The sequence below is a fragment of the Mustela nivalis genome (assembly GCF_964662115.1).
Source record: "Mustela nivalis genome assembly, chromosome: 8".
NCBI lineage: Eukaryota > Metazoa > Chordata > Mammalia > Carnivora > Mustelidae > Mustela > Mustela nivalis.
Window position 1 is genome coordinate 35131289 of NC_139027.1, and position 16599 is coordinate 35147887.

Sequence of the window (16599 nt, forward strand, 5' to 3'; positions counted from 1 at the left end):
AGTGAGCCAGGACACCTAACTTTTTTCTTACTTGTCTTTAACCCAAAGACGTTAACAAGAGTTTCAGAGCTTAGATTTCATATATGATAACAAATAATAATCAGTATCAGTAAGTAAGAATAAGAATAATATAATTTAATAAAATAAATATGTATACAGTACTCTAAATATATTTTCCTTATGATTTTCTTAAAAACATTTTATGCTTTATTATAAGAATACAGTATTTAATACATATAACATCAAAATATGTGTTAATTGACTCTTTATAAAGTTATCAGTAACACTTCCTGTCAACAGGAAGTTATTAGCTGTTCAGTCTTGGGAGAGTCTAAAAGTCGTACATAGATTTTCTAGTGCATGGGGAGGGGGTCGGTGCCCCTAACCCCTGTGTTGTTCAAGGGTCAGCTGTGGTTCTTTTGCCTTTATTGGGCTATATTCCTAGTGGGTATATAGTCAAAGTAATGAATTTAAGGTCAATTAAAATAATTTTTCTCTTGCAGTTATGCCACTAACTTGAAATGGAATTTGAGTAAATTTGTTTCAGTTTGCTGTTGATTTTTAGGGACTACTCCCCCCCCCCCAACCCTCCCGTTAGATTTATTTATTTATTTTTAAAGATTTTATTTATTTATTTATTTAAGAGCGAGAGTGAGAGAGAGAGAGAGAGAGAGAGAAGGTGGGGAGGGCCAGAGGGAGGGGGAGAAGCAGGCTTCTAGCTGAGCAGAGAGCCTAACGCAGGGCTCAATCCCAGGACTCTGGTATCATGACCTGAGGCAAAGGCAGCCACTTAACCAACTGAGCCACCCAGGTGTCCCTTCCTGTTAGATTTAATGTTTGAAAGTTATGTAACATTTACCAAGTTCCAAAGTCAAAATGGTAAAACAAGGCATATTCAGAGAGTTTACTTTCCATCCCCATTCCCTCCCTCCTTCTACAGGTAACAGTTAATTAGCTTTTTGTTTATCCTTATTTCCTTTTGAAAATATAAGTAAAGGTACTATATAGAGAGAGAATCCCAATCAGAGTTGAAAGCAAGAGTCGTAGGCTTGACTGACTGAGCCACCTCGATGCCCCCCGCACTGGCTTTTTACACAGTGGTACACCTGGCTGTCTCTGCATGGCAACACACAGAGAAAATTCTCTGTGTGAGGATCCATGGAATTCACATAGGGAAGCTCTGCCTTGAACCAGGGATTTGTCTCTTGGAGGAGGGATATGGAAAATTGAGCTGGCCTCCAAACTGGCTGGTCTTGCTCTGAGGAGCCAGGGAAGGGCACCCATCACAGATCACAGCTTGATTGCTTCCAAAGATAAGGATCTATGGAATCAAGCCAGGAATCATGGAATCACGTCAGACTGTGGGCATTCCCAGCCTGTACCACTGGGGTGGTGAGGGCTGCCGTAAACCCACTGAGTCTCTTCCCAGACTTTATCCTGGGGAAAAAGGAGGCAGGTTCATCAGAGGTGACCCTATAACGAAGCTTTGGGTGTTTGGAGTGGAGGGCGCTTCTGAGGACAGCGTGGTGGCTGTTTCTAGAATTTGTCCCTTTTCTTCCCCTGGATACACATCTCGCTCCTGAGGTCAGAGGGGCAGTAAGTAAAAGCTGCCAGTTTCCCCATTGCAAGCTATGCCTGAAGGCCCAGTTCACAAAGTAAAAACACAAAGGGTAGCTGTGTCTCCTGACTCCCTTCTCCGCACACCACCGAGGGTCCGTGGTGTGAGTGGGTGAGGCAGCAGAGCTGCTCATGGTCCCATGGCAGAGACTCCTCAGGGCTCCTGGAAACCTTGGCAAGATAGGAAAGAGGGGCTTATTAGGGAGTCAAGGTTCTGCATCAGCAGGTGAGGCAAGGGTCAGGTAAATCTGAACCATTACTGGGTCTTCTAAAGAACTCAGGGTGGGGAGTACTGGGCAGCATGTGGGACACTAAAGCAGCCTCCCAAATGCCCCATTGCCCTCCTCAAACCTTAGCACAGTGGTCAGACTACTCCATTAGAGGCCATGCCCTGCAGTGTCCTCATCTAAAAAGAAAGGACTGTCTGGACCAGCTCCAGGGAGCTCCTGGCACTGACATTTTATGGTTCGGTGATTTCTACAAGACAAACTGAAGTCCCCTGAGAATAGTCTGTGTCTCCTGAGAACCCTGAGCCCTGGATTGTAATGTTCTTGCCTCAGGCCTCCATAAAGGAGTGTCCATAAAGTTCACCGAGGCCCATGGGTCAGTCCTCCCTGGGTAGTGGAATGTAAGCTGTGACTTAGAGTCATATGAGCCCTGGGTCCTCTGCCATGGAATGAGGTGTGCCCTTGGGCAAGTCAGTTAACACTATAGTCACCGTCTAGAGAAAGAGCTAAAGGCAGTGTGGCTGTGTCAAGATCCAAAAGCCACCACCTATGGGAATGTTCTTTAAATGTTGTAGCTGAGGGCCCACCTCTCAAAAAAGGGCCAAGGGTCTAGGAGCAATGCAGAGTAAAGCCAGCTGCAGCCTCCTGTATGGGTGGTCTAGGGCTAAAGAGTAGCCACCCCTACCTCCCCACCGGGCACAAACCCAGATGCCATCCCCAGTCCCTGACGATGGATCAGTATTTCTCTCTCAGAGGCCTGTGATTACTGGGTTCCTTCGTTTCCCTCTGAGGTCCAGCTGTGGGGACCTTGGCTCTTGCCCCAGACTTTTTCTGCCCGACAAAGGACTTAGAGCTGCCCTGAGGAGTGGGCTGCCAGAGGAGGAAAGATCAGGAGGGTGGGGGAGGAGCAGGAGAGAGCTGGTCCCAGTTGTTTCCGTTACCAGCCTCGCGCTCGCCCTTCCCCAGCTGGGATGCCAAAGTCTTCCTTAGATTGTGTGAACCAGCGCATTCCCATTCCGCTGAAGAGAGTTCTCTCATGATGACGGATTCTTTAATCCCAGTCACCTATTTGCCCCATCCCCCTACCTACCCACCTCCTCTCTGGTGCCATCAGTTTGCTCTGCAGAGTTAAGAGTCTGTTTCTTGGTTTATCTCTCTCTCTTTCTTCCTTTGTTTCTCTGTTTTGTTTATTAAATTCCACATATGAGTGAAATCATATGGTATTTGTCTTTCTCTGACTTCTTTCACTTAGCATTATAATTTTAGGGGGCACATTTTGTATCTTCTTCCTCCTCTCTCCCTCTGTGTGTATGTGTGTGTGTGTACATATATACACATACATGTGCTACCTCCATATACACATATAAATGTTTCTATACATATATACACACACAGTTTTTCTCCTGACTTATTTGGAGGAAATTGCCCCAATACCCCTAAATACTTCAATTTGCATTCTTTAAAACAAGAACGTTCACTTATATATCTGCAGTACAATTGGCAAAATCAAGAAATTAACAATGATACAGTAATATTATTGAATTCACCTTGTTTAAATTTTCCTAATTATCTTAATCTTGTAACAGCCTATTGTGCAGCAAGGTTGTGAACCACCAGCCTAAGCCAATGGCTGTGCCTTAGAGTCACCTTTGGGGAAGGGGTTAAAAAGTACTGATGCCTGGGCTCTATCTCTAGAGATTGGATTTATTTATTTAGTGTGTGTGTCCGCTACTGAGCGTTTTCAAAAAACCCAAGGTTAATCTAAATGTGCAGCTAATGTGAAAACCAGTTATTTAAGCCAATAGTGGTCTTTTCTTCCATTCCTTTCTCATGTTTTTAGTGACTGATTTTGGACTAGTATGCTGGGTTGAATAGTGTTCCTCCAAAGTGCATGTCTACCTGGAACCTCAGAATGTGACCTTATTTGGAGATAGGTTCTTCGCAGGTATAATCAAGTTAAGATGAGGTCATGTTGGATTAGGGTGTGTTCTAACCCCCAAAACTGGTACGTCACAGGGAGAGGGAGATTGGAAAACACACACAGAGAGAGAGAGAGAGAGAGGGAGAGGGAAAGAGAGACAGGGAAGAGGGTCATGTGAACATGGAGGAAGGAATTGGAATAGCTATAAGCCAAGGCACACCAAGGACTGTCAGGAGCCACCAGAATCTAGCAAGAGGCAAGGAGGGATTCTTCTTGGAGTCTTCAGAAGGAACAGGGCACATTGCTGACAGCTTGATTTCTGAGCACTTCTGGCTTCCAGGACCGTGAAAGAATACATATCTGCTATTTTAAGCCCCCCTGGTTTGTCATAATTTAAGGAAACTCTGGAAAACTTAACACGGTAGGCATAAGGCCTAGTTAAGGCCAGAAGATCTAAGGGCAATTCTCTTGGGTCATTGATTTGATAACTTCCCCTGAAAAATTCCTCCAAAGATTCATAGTTTCCTTGAAAGACTCCTTAGGGCTGGTTGACAAGTACTATTGATTCTCCCCATTCCAGATACCTTAGAAAGGTGACACTTGTCTGTCCCTCATGTAGGCATGTCATGTGAACGGAGTGGTGCCTGTCACTTCTGGGGTAACTTTCTTTTTTTTTTTTTTTTTTTAAAGATTTTATTTATTTATTTGACAGAGAGAAATCACAAGTAGATGGAGAGGCAGGCAGAGAGAGAGAGAGGGAAGCGGGCTCCCTGCTGAGCAGAGAGCCCGATGTGGGACTCGATCCCAGGACCCTGAGATCATGACCTGAGCCGAAGGCAGCGGCTTAACCCACTGAGCCACCCAGGCGCCCCTGGGGTAACTTTCTAAGCCCATGAGCCATTTGACCCACTCTTGTGCTTTGAGGATGTGCCTGTGATGCTTGTGATGGGGGTTGCTTGGTCTGATATGCCCCAGAGTGACAGCTGATTTGCTGGGAACCCCAGAAATCCATCCAGAGGTCTTAATAGGTGTGTAGGTCAGACTTTTGTCAGTCCTTTCTTATAGTTTGTCAAACACAGCCAGTAGCAGCCAGCAATCAGAACAGACAATGCTGATATTGTCCATCCAGCATCTTCTCCTGGAGCAATTTCATTAGCTATGTTATCTGTTGGGTACAGTTTTATCAAATATTTGTCACTTCCTTTTAAAAAAAATTTTATTTATTTATTTGAAAGAGAGAGTGCACATGCACAAGCAAGGGGAGGGGGCAGAGGGAGAAGCAGACTCCCTCCTGAGAAAGGTGCCTGACTCAGGGCTCTATCCCAGGACCCTGAGATCATGACTGGAGTCCAAAGCAGTTGCTTAACTGACTGAGCTGCCTGGGTGCTCATTTGCCACTTACTGACATGAACTCCCTTCTGTTTGGTTTTGGTAAACAGCATCCTCACAGTCCCTCCCAATTTCCCAATTCCTAAGCCAGTGCACTTTTTTTTTTTTTTTTTCCATTTCAGCAGCAACATTCTTCCAGTAGCTTCTAGGATAGACTAGGTTATACTTGGGTAACAAACAACACTCCAAAAAATCCTGGTGGCTTCTAACAACAAAGATTTTTTTTTCTCACTCAAGCTGCATACACTTAGTAACATGTTTTTAGCTTATAAGCCTTTGAATCCAGAGGAACCATGCCCGACTTGATGGAGAGACCACTGTACAACCTCCACTAGTCTTGGCCTGATTTTGTGACAGTATGGAAATTTGGTTGCCTCCTTTGAGGAGTGGAGAGTGTATTTTTGCCTGTGGAAGAGAGAGTGAGACAAATATTTGGCTAGATTTAGTAATCACTAGTGGGCAAAAGGGGCAGGTTTAGTAGTCACTGGTGTTACTCACAGATTATTTTGGGTATTGGCTTTCTGGGTACTTTCCTTCTCCCACAGAGTCAGGAGTGAACTGCATTGGCCAACAGATCATGAGTGGAAGGTACATGTGTCCTTTCCAACTGGCAGCTTTAGGAACCTGTGCAGGCACACAGTGGGAGCTCTTCTGTCTATTGGGATCTGAAGTGAGGGAATGGAATAGAAACCTCATGTGGCATGAATATGAAATAAACTCTTATCTTTATAAACCCCAAGGTTGAGGGGGTGGTTTGTGACCACGGCATGCCTGGAATAGCTTTGGGGTTGTTTCTTACTACTATCCTATCCTGACTATCATGTGCTGCTTAGAGCTGCAGTATCCATCTTATGACTGAGAGCAGACAAGTTAAAAAAAAAAAAAATTAAAAGTAAAGATAACACATGGAGAAAGGATAGAACAGAAGGATGGAAAGAAAACATGGTCCCTGGGTAGAGCTACTGAACCAGACCTTGGCACTGTCCTACCTCCAGGCTTCCCATTATAGTAGCAAACAATGCCTTTATTCATCACATCTGGTGGGGTGTTGTTACCTGTGGCTACACAGGTGGCATGGTGGACAGAATAAAGGCCCACCAAAGATGTTCATGTCCTAATCCCCACGACCTGTGTGCTATCTCATGTGCGAAAAAGGGATGTTGTGATTGAATTACGGATTTTTTTTTTAAGATTATTTATTTGTTTGACAGACAGAGATCATAAGTAGGCAGAGAGGCAGGCAGAGAGAGAGAGAGGAGGAAGCAGGCTTCCGGCAGAGCAGAGAGCCCGATGTGGGGCTCGATCCCAGGACCCTGGGATCATGACCTGAGCCGAAGGCAGAGGCTTTAACCCACTGAGCCATCCAGGCGCCCCCGGATTTTTTGAGATAGCGATTATCCTAGATTATCTGGGTGGCCCCAAAGTCATCAGGAGAGTCCTTCTAGGAGGCAGGCAAGAAGGTCAAGATCAGAAGAAGGGAATGAGCTATAAAAAGAGAGATTGTTGTGATGCACTTCGAAGATGGGAGAAAGAAGGGGTCAGGACCCAACAGATGCAGGTAGATTCTAGAAGTTAGAAAAGAGAAGGAAAGAGTCCCCATTCCCCCCACCCCCACCGTGGGGCCTCACTGAGTCCAGCTCTGCTCATACCTTGATTTCATCCTGTAAGATCCATGTTTGACTTCTGACCTCCAGAATATTTGTGTTGTCTTCAGCCACTCAGTTTGTGGTAATTTGCCACACAGCCCCAGGAAACTGATAGACGTGACCTCCACTCACCTAAAGACAGCGGACAGAATCAAACCCAAGTGTTTCACCACACCCCCAGCGGTCACCTCCCTGGTAGCGTGGTCTTTGCAAGGGAAGAGCTGACATTTCCTTTGTATTTAAAAGGAGAATCAATAAAATACATGAGAGTTCCCCAGAAGAAAGAGATGAACAATCACCACAGAGGCCCCAACTCATTTCCTACTGCCCACAACACGAGGAGGGTCCTGGGAGAGGAGTTTAGATTTCGTTTTCATTCTCTTGCTCCGTCTACATCTCCCAGCTTCTCTGTACTGCAGCATCTGCTGGCCGGGGCCACCCCCAGATCACAGTCATATTAAAGTTTGCTGTAATGCCCTGTTTGGGCACAAAAGGGATTTGAGCCCAGCTGCAGCTGAGTTGGGATCAGAGCTGGACCAGACCTGCTTGGATCTGGGGTTCCAGGCTAAGAGGCTGGCATGCAAGATCGGCAGAGTAAAATGTCCCCTCTCTGAGCCACCAGGACCTCCCATGACCGCATGCACCTGACCAGCTCCCTCTTTACAGTTCTGACACTTGGCTTCTTGCGTGCCCACAGACTAGATGGACAACTGAGTAGAGGGCACGAGTAGTAGAAACTCAAGTCCGTAGACTTTGAGCTTCCTGGGGAGGGCGAGAGGAGACTACTGTAGCAGCCCCGACTTCCTGGACAGCTCGTCCCGGTCCCCGGGCCTAGAGAGCAACGTCAGGGGACCGCAGCCTGGGTGGGGTAAGGATGGGGGAGGGGGAGGGAGGAGGCAAGTCCCCGCGGCGCATAAGAGGGCGTGCGCTCCCGCTCCCGGGCCCCACGTGCGAGCAGCTGGGAGGAGGGGCCGAGGGAAGCTGGGAAGCTGGACCCCAGGGCTGGGTGGCAAAGCCAGAAGCCGGGAAGGCGCGATGGAGCCGGCTTCGCCTTCGGGAATCCGGGACACGTCCCTGAACCGCTACCTGGACGGCGAGTTCTGGAGCCTTAAGAAAGAGCTCCACAGGGTCCTGGGCGGCTGCCCGCTCTTCCGCCACAGGTATCGCGCGCCGCCGCCGGCGTCTGGCCGCATCCCCTCGGTCACCGCGCACCCCTGGGTACACCGCCCGGGGCGCTCTGGGCCAGGTCCAGGAGGCATCCCCTTACCCTGTGCAGATGACAGGCTCTCCCCGCCAGAGGTGTGCGCACTGCACACGGCCGCCGCCGACTTCACGGGGCCGCAGGGAGGGTGGCCGCCGCCTGCCCAACTCCCTCCTACGCGAGAGTGGGGGTGAAGGGGTGGGCCCAAAGCGGCAGGCGTGGTGCTCTGCTGAGAATCTTGGCTGGAAGGCTTGGCTCTGCTTCTAGACCTCAGTGGTTTGAATGTCCGCCCCTCGTGTCCCACCCTGGGTGGTGGGAGAAGGGGCCGCAAAACCGTGATGCGGTCGGTATGAATGGCGCCCAGAGCCATCTTTCCGCGGGGTCCGGAACAGGTGCGCGGGACCAGGTGCGCGGGAACCCGCAGGACAGTGTAGGCCGCGGACATTTTCCTGGCACAGGGATGGACGGACCGGGCCTGCACAAGGCGTATGTGGGCGTCTGGGGGAGACAGGCTCCCAGGGGGCCCCGAAGAGCACAGGTGTGCGGAGTGGGCAACTGAACAGCAGCGAAGGTACTTTGGTTTAGATGGGGGGGAGGGGTCAAGTCCATGAGGTCATTTGAGGCCATGACTGCCCTGAGAAGTGGGCAGAGGGGCTGGTGCTTCTCAAGTTTACACATGGAGAGAAGGACTCAGTGGCCAGCAGTCAGGACCAGGACTCAGCACTTGTGTCCCACTTCAGGTTCTTTCTCCTGTGCTCTGCGGGGCAGCTGATCCCTTTTCAAGCAGTCTGAAAAGCCCACTCTTAGAACCAAACTCTGGAGGTTTAGCTTAAGGAAGCCCTTAAAAAATGCCAGTATGTTTCGAAGGCAGACTAACTAGTTAGCCTGTGCCCAGCCAGCCCACCTTTAGCTTATCTCTTAAGAATGAGGTGGGCTCAGAGAGAAAGAGATGCCTTGTCCTTGCCGGAGAAGTCAGGGTTCCTGCACTGGAAGGGGGTGGATTTAGGGAAGGTGAAAAGTGAGATGAGTAAGACCTTTTTTGTGTCCTGGAGTGTCTTCTCAGTATCTCTTTGTCTCTCTTTCATAAATAGTTCTTTATGTCATGGTTCTCAAAGTATGGTCCAGGGGTGCCCAAGACCATTTAAAGAGATTCAAAGTTAAAACCAATTTTGTAATAGTACTAAGATGTTACTGGCTTTTCATTCCCATTTGCTCTCAAAGTGGTGGCTCTCAGAGACTACATGAAATCTAATATCTCAATAGATTAGGTATAGAAGCAGATATAAGAATCCAGCTATCTTCTATTAATCCCTACCATTAAAGGGATTTGTAAAAATGCAGAACAAGGCAACTTTTATTACTAAATTTGGGAGAGGGTTTGGAAAATATAGCTTTTTCATTAAAAACTTAATGAGTTTATTAGTTACTTTCAGATGATTTAATATATATTCAAATTTGTGGTCATACTTTCTAATATGGTATCAGTCAATATTTGTGGGCTTCAATAATATTTTTGAATTTATTTTTTTCTAGAGCAGTTTTAGGTTTACAACAAAATTGAAAGAGAGGTACAGAGATTTTCTATCTTCCTCCTGCCCCCACATATGTGTAGTCTCCCCCATTATCAACATCACCTACCAGAATGATACATTTTTTTTTAACCAAGATTGAATATCATCATCATCCCAAGTCTAGTTTCTGTTGGGCTCATTCTTAATGTTATACATTCTGTGGGTTTGGACAAATATATAATAACATGCATACATCATTATGGTGTATTATACAGCGTATTTTCACTGCCATAAATATCCTTTGTGCTTTGCCTATTCATCTCTCCCCACAATCCACCCATGGCAATCACTGAACTTTTTATTCCATAGTTTTTGCCTTTCCCAGAATGTCATATGGCTAAGTCATACATTATATAGTCTTTTCAAATTAGATTCTTTCATTTAATAATATGTATTGAAGCTCCCTCCATGCCTTTTGATGGCTTGGTAACTCATTTCTTTTTAGTGCTGAATAACAGTTCATTGTCTGGATGGGCCACAGTTTATTTATATGTTCACCTACTGAAGGGCATCTTGGCTGCTTCCAAGTTTTGGCAGCTATGAATAAAGCTATTAGAAACGTCTGTGTCCAGGATTTTGTGTGGCGGCCTCAGCAGTTTTGCAGAGGGCAAAGAGGTCCTTTTCATCATACTCAGTTCTGCTACAGCCCTGCCTACACATCTCGACACATATCTGTTCATGTGTTCCTCAGTCTTCTCAGTGTAGTTCCTGGGCTCTCATCTCTTTGCCTTTTTCAGTTTAGGGAACTGCAGTTTAAAATATGGAATAGAATTCTATTCTCTTCTAACTCCTGACTTGGGACAAGTAGAAGGGACTTCCTTGTGAACTGCACAGCCTGCTTAGGGATCAAGGGAAAGGCAGACCAGCAGGTTAGAAAGTGAGCAGGCAGCTCATTTGCCATACGATCATCATCAAGTGATACTGCTGCCTTACTGAGCTGACATTTGCTCATCCACAGAATGGGGATAAGGTCTGTGCTGCTAGGTCTTTATGCTACAGAGATGAGGAACTGATGAATGGGTATTCAGTGACAGATGCTGACTGCGTGTGACACCAACTTCCCTCCCCTACCCCCCAAAAAGCCACACACACACACACACACACACACACACACCCCTAAAAAAGAAAAAGATTAAAAACTCCATTATCTTAACAAACACTTTTCCATTCTTTCCAGTTCCTGTTCATTGACGTCATAGTTTCGGAGTTGTAATAAGAGCATAGACTAAATTTCATATTGTTTTCCCCAAGTGATTCAAGATTCTGATACCTATTTGAAAGGTCACATTGTACCATCAGGTTTGATGTTATCATGTGTAAGAAGACAGTGATCCTGATTTCTTGATGTTTCAACATTCTGCCAGAATAGAATGCTCCACAGGAGGCCAGAAATAAACCTTCTCCATTCACTGATTCACTGAGGCAACATTGCCTCTCTGGTCTCCCATGGCTAGTCCCCCACCCCAGGCCTTTGAAGTTAAAATGAGTGTTGGGGTGGGGTGGGGTTTGTGGCCATGAGGTTCAGTAAGTGCTGCGTGTGTACAACGGGAAGTTTGTACAGGGTCAGGCTCTCCCAGGACACAAGAGGCCACGAAACCGTTTTCTTCAAAAGAACAGAGGTTGTGTAATATCCTATGTGTATGATGACTACCCTCTTCAGCTCAAGGGTTCACCTTGCATGCTCTGCTCCCAGACATGGTATGAGCACAGCCCAGGCTCCCCTCCTAAGTAATGGCTTGCCCTCTCTCCCGAAGTCTGGCTTGCCAGGCTGACTCCCCTGTTCCACTCCATTAGAGAGTCCCCCAGGCTCTGGGATTGCCCTGGTTGCTGAGGGCCATGGGACAACATGTTGTTTGTGGTGACAGCAGGAGGATTTGGAAAGACTCAAGTTCCTCTAGGGTTTGCAGGAAATGTTTAAAAGCAAAATACATCTGAAATGAGCTAAGCTTTGAAAATGTGTTTGAGTTTGTTTCTTGGCAAACTGGAGCTCTTTCCTGAGCGCCAGGCTGGAGAGTGGGGGTGCATGTGAGTAGGTAGGGCCCAGAAACTCAGGGAGACAACCTATAGAGTCCTACTAGGCTGGTATCCTACGACCTCCCCGCCCACGCTTTCGCAAGGCTCCCCTCCCTGATCTCTCTGTGCTGGCTCCCCTCTCCCCTTCTTTTTCTCTACTCTCTTGCCTTTCCTCCCCTAGAGCAATGCACAGTTCTCCCCCTAACTCTTGATGGTCCCCCCCCAAGTCTTACTCATACATGCAAGTATTCATGAAGATCTTCTTACCATAAAAAGCCAAATAATATGGAAAACCTCAAAGTTTCCTAAATCATCCCCTCCCCTAACTACTTTTTTCAGTGTGGTAAAATACCCATCCAATCACATTTACCACTTTAATGATTATTAAGTGTACAGCTCTGTGGCTTTAAGCACATTCATGTCTCCGTGCAAGCAGCACCACCATCTCCAGAATTTCTTCCCCCCACAGTAGTAATTCTGTACCCATTAAAAAATAACCCCCCTCCCGCCCTCCCCGCCAGGCCCTGGCAACCACCGATTCTATTTTCTGCCTCTTGACTGTTCGAGGAAACTCATATATGTGGAATCATACAATACTGGTCCTTTTGAATGTGGTTTATTTCACTGAGGTTAGTTCATCCATGTCTTAGTATCTGTCAGAATCTCCTTCCTTTTACTGTTCAATAATACTCCATTGTGTGGCTATACTACGTTTTGTTTTGCCATTCATCCCTAGATGCACATTCGACCCCCCAGCCACTTTTCCCACTTTAGCATGTTGTAAGGTTTTTTTTCTCTTTTTCTGTTTTTCTATGAGTTTGTATAGATGGGAACATTACGTTTTTATATAAATAGAATCATGTTTTGTTCTACAGCTTGATTTTTTAAAATTTACTTCTTATTTTTATTGGTAGGATGTATGAACATTCTTTTTTTTTTTTTTTAAACTAAAACAGTTGGCAATTTTATTTTCACATTTCACCATATGAATGAAAATTGCTTTTTTTTTGGTCACTAACTCCCCTGCCAAAATTATTCTCTCTTTGATTGGAAGTGGGAGAAAGTCTCTTCCTTGTTCTGCTCTTAGAAAACACCCAGTCAAAGTACCATGATCTCCTGGAGAAGTCAAACAAGTAATATAAAATGGGTATAAAGGAGTTCCTGTCTCTCCTTATCTGTCTGGTTGAGTCACTCCTGGCCGAGTGCCATCACGGGGCAGGCGGGAGGTCTCATCATGGGGGGTCCAGGCATCATTGGCGGGTGGCCTCACATAGGTGACCTCATTCCAGGAACAGGTCCCATCACCGACATCTTCCCAGGAGGAGAGGAAGAACCATCCATGGCATCATGGCAGGGCCTCCAGTAGGGGGTACTGGCATCATTCAGGGCAAGGAGGACCCTAAGAGAAGGGAATGGGGGAGGGGAGATCATTGTCCCTGCATGAGGAGAAGCAGTGTATGGAATAGGAGGTAACTTTCCTTGTTGAAATGCAATGGTGGTTTTGTTGGTCAGACTCTAAGCCTGTCCTTCCTTCCTTCCTTCCTTCCTTCCTTCCTTCCTTCCTTCCTTTCTCTTTCTGATTTTATTTATTTGAGAGAGAGTGAGCACAAGCAGGGGAGTGGCAGAGGCACAGCGAGAAGCAGATTCCCTGTGGAGCAGGGAGCCCGGTGGGAGGGCTGAATCCCAGGACCCTGGGATCATGACCTGAGCCAAAGGCAGATGCTTAACCGACTGAGCCACCCAAGCGCCCCTCTTCCATCCATTTCGGATAGTAGTCTTGCACATTCTCTTTGTGTTTCCTACCACTGCAGTGTCTTTCTCACAGATGGCGAGTCATGAGTGAGGCCTGTGTTGCACAAATTGCAATAAAACTTAGGTTTGCTGATCTGCAGACCTTTGGCCACTCCATCCCTTGCCATATATGAACATTCTTAATGCAAATAGTACAATGAGGTTTGTAATGAAAACCAGTCATACCTACCCTCTGCCTTTGTCCCTCCTTCCCTTCCTCATTGACAACCACTCCCAGTTCTTTCACCAGATGTTTATGTTGTTGACCTCCATATTCCTAAATTACATGCTCAGACAGCCACTTCTTGACTGTATCATGACTCACTGTTATAGAAAACGGAGATTCTCACTACCGCACCGCTTTTTCTATTCTGTGACAATCAGCGTGTCACCATGTTTATTTCAATCAGTATTCAGTGTTCAGATTGTTATGACTCTATAAATATTATCCCCAGCCCTAATCCATGACACACCATATTTCATTTCCTTTCTTTTACAACTTTTTATGTTCTTTGGAGATATCAATTTCCCCCTTTTATTCTTTGGCTTAGTTTTCTGTAAACTCATCACTCACTGACCCCACACTTCAGGATAGAACAGTTACACTCCTCTCAACTTGGTCAAACCTGTCAGATAATTGGCCATCCTCTAAACCTTCCCACCCATGAGCACAGCCATCCTGGAGACCTCCTTCTGGGGCTTCTGTCTGGACCAGCCTTCTATATGTCTCTTCAGTGTTATGTTGGAAACTTCCTTTGCATCTCCTCTGTAGTCAAGTCACTGTTTTCCCAGGCTTTCTCTTTCTTTGTTACCCTCTGTGGGGGAATAGAGATGGTTACAAAATAATGTTACTCCCACTACGAGGTGTGGTTGTGTTTCCTCCCCTTGAATCTGGTGGCTTTGTCACTGCTCAGCCAACAGAATATGACTGAAGTGGTAGTTTCAGGGCTCAGCTCTGAAGAGACTGGTACCTTTCCTTTCTTGAGGTCTCTTGAGGTCCTGCGCAACCAAGTACAAAGGTCTGCTAGCTTGTAACTGCCATGTTGTGAGGAAGCCTAACCTGGTCCATGGAGAGATGCTGCAGAGAGAGAAAGAGAGAGAGGTAAAGAGTTGTTAACCCACTCCCAACTGTTCTAGCTCCCAGCTGGGAAGTCATCTGAGGTGGGACCCCAGACATTGTGAAGGAGAGACAAGCCGTCCCTACTTGTACCTGTGTATCCAAATTCCTGATCAAAAGCATAAGCAGAATACTAATACATTACTGTTCCAAGCCATTAAATTTGGGTGTACATTGTTCCATAGCTACAGATAACCAGAACAGTCTTTCATCTAATAGCATCCTGAGAAAGGATATAAGAGCATTATATTTTTGAGATTTTTGAGATTTTTATGTCTGAAAATGTTCACTATTCAATTGGCTGCATGTTTTTCTGGGTATAGAATTCTAGGCCGAAAATAAAATTTCCGCCACATTTTCAAAGATATTGTGCCATTGCTCTCTAGTATCCAACATTGCTCTTAACATATCTCATCGCTTCTGTACCCCAATCCTTTATAAATGGCTTTTTCTTCCTTTTGGAAGCCACACCATCATGAGCATTCTTGTTTAGCGCTGGTGTTACATTATTGGCGCTGTGACTTGATGTGGGTCTCTTTTTCTTTCAGGTAATGTGCTCTGTAATCTGGAAACTTGTGTTTTTCAGATATTTACACTATTGTCTGGAACTCCCCTTATTCAAATGTTGGACTTCCTGGCCTTGTCCTCTGATATTCTTATCCTTTCTTCTATATTTTCTCTCTCTATTTTTGTTGTTGTTGTTCTGCTTCCTGGGTGATTTTTCTCTACTTTATCTTCCAACTCTCCTTGAGTTAAAAATATCTACTGTCATATATTTATTTTTTAAAAAACTCTTTATGTTCTTCGTACCTTCGTTGGTTGGTTTGTTTGCTTTTAAATAGCACTTGTAGTTTTCTCGTTGTAAAAATCTCTTATTTTTTGAGATTTTTCTTTTCTGTTTCCTGCTTTGTCTCTGTTTCCTTTGGCTTCCTTTTATGAGTTTGCACTTTTGATGTCTGTCTTTTGTGTCTGAGGCTTTCCTTAAATGTCTAATCTACCTAGGGTATTTGCTCATAATAGGAGCAAAATAAATAATGTAAGTAAAATGCTGATTGTAAACAGGCAGGGTTGTTGGCCACAGGCATTCCTGATCATAGAGTAGCCTTTCCAGTGGCAGATCAGTATTACTGTTTTGTTTTTGGGCTGAGATAATTTCTCCAGAGTTTCCTGAGGGAAAGTGTGTGGACAAAGAAGGACAGACAAGTCATAATCCTCGCTGCCCAAAGTGACCATGAGCAGGGCTCCTCCCTAGGTGACTTTAGGCTGATTAGAAAATGTTCCTCTCCCAAGACATTTCACTTCCATTTGCTAGAAAATGCTTGTTAACTCTGCATTTTTAAAAAAATTTTACACTTATATATTTGACATGTACACAAAGAGAGATCACAAGCAGGCAGAGAGGCAGACAGAGAGAGAGGGGGAAGCAGACTCCCTACTGAGCAGAACGCCTGATGTGGGGCTCGATACCAGGACCCTGAGATCTTGACCTGAGCTGAGCTGAAGGCAGAGGTTTTAACCCACTGAGCTACCCAGGTGCCCTGTTAACTCTGATTTTGCTAGAATAAGTCACTTTATGGCCATCTGCTGGGAAGTTGTCAAAGCTGCCCATGATGTACAGGCCATCTCTCATGTTTGGTTATACCTGCTTGTTGGTAAGTGGGGCCTGTGGCTGGGATGTCTCTCCTTCACCCCCCTGTTCTCAGCATGGAGCCTCTCTGTTGCCCTTTCACACCTCCTTCTCCTGACAGTGAACCCCCAGGCTTTGACGGGCTTGGGGAGGGGACTCGGAGCTGTCAGAGGAGGCTGGAGCCTCCAATTCTGAGCCTTAATAGAGTTTAGTTGCATGCTGGTTGGCTTCTCAGCCCTGTAGACCGATCATTCTCTCTCCTGCCAAGTCATCTACCTATGCCCTTGCCTGTTTGCTTTCTGGCTGCCAGGATTTTACTGCTGTCCCTTGTCTGTTGTCAGTTTCTCTCTAGTACTTGCTTGGCCCATATGGGTAGTCACTCCGATGAATATGCAGCTCGCACTGGCTTCAGGTGTGGAGGCTGGAAGTCAGGCTCAGGGGTGATGAGGTCAGGAATCCCAGGCACTGCTGTCCCCATG

General features: G+C 46.0%; 1 protein-coding gene across 7 annotated transcripts in view; it reads left to right on the plus strand.

Moving 5' to 3' along the window:
* The window catches only part of ACOXL (acyl-CoA oxidase like), a 346408-nt gene that overhangs the window by 8422 nt on the left and 321387 nt on the right, over positions 1–16599 (plus strand). For 3 of the 7 annotated variants that reach the window (XM_082743346.1, XM_082743350.1, XM_082743349.1), the window contains exon 1: positions 7733–7960. The exons of 2 other annotated variants lie outside the window; for them this stretch is intronic. In XM_082743346.1, the coding sequence (XP_082599472.1) occupies positions 7836–7960 (125 nt within the window). In that variant the 5' untranslated portion in view covers positions 7733–7835. Of the gene's footprint in view, positions 1–7732; positions 7961–8408; positions 8573–16599 lie in introns of those variants that run through there. 2 more of the 7 variants (XM_082743344.1, XM_082743345.1) reach the window with 2 other exon arrangements.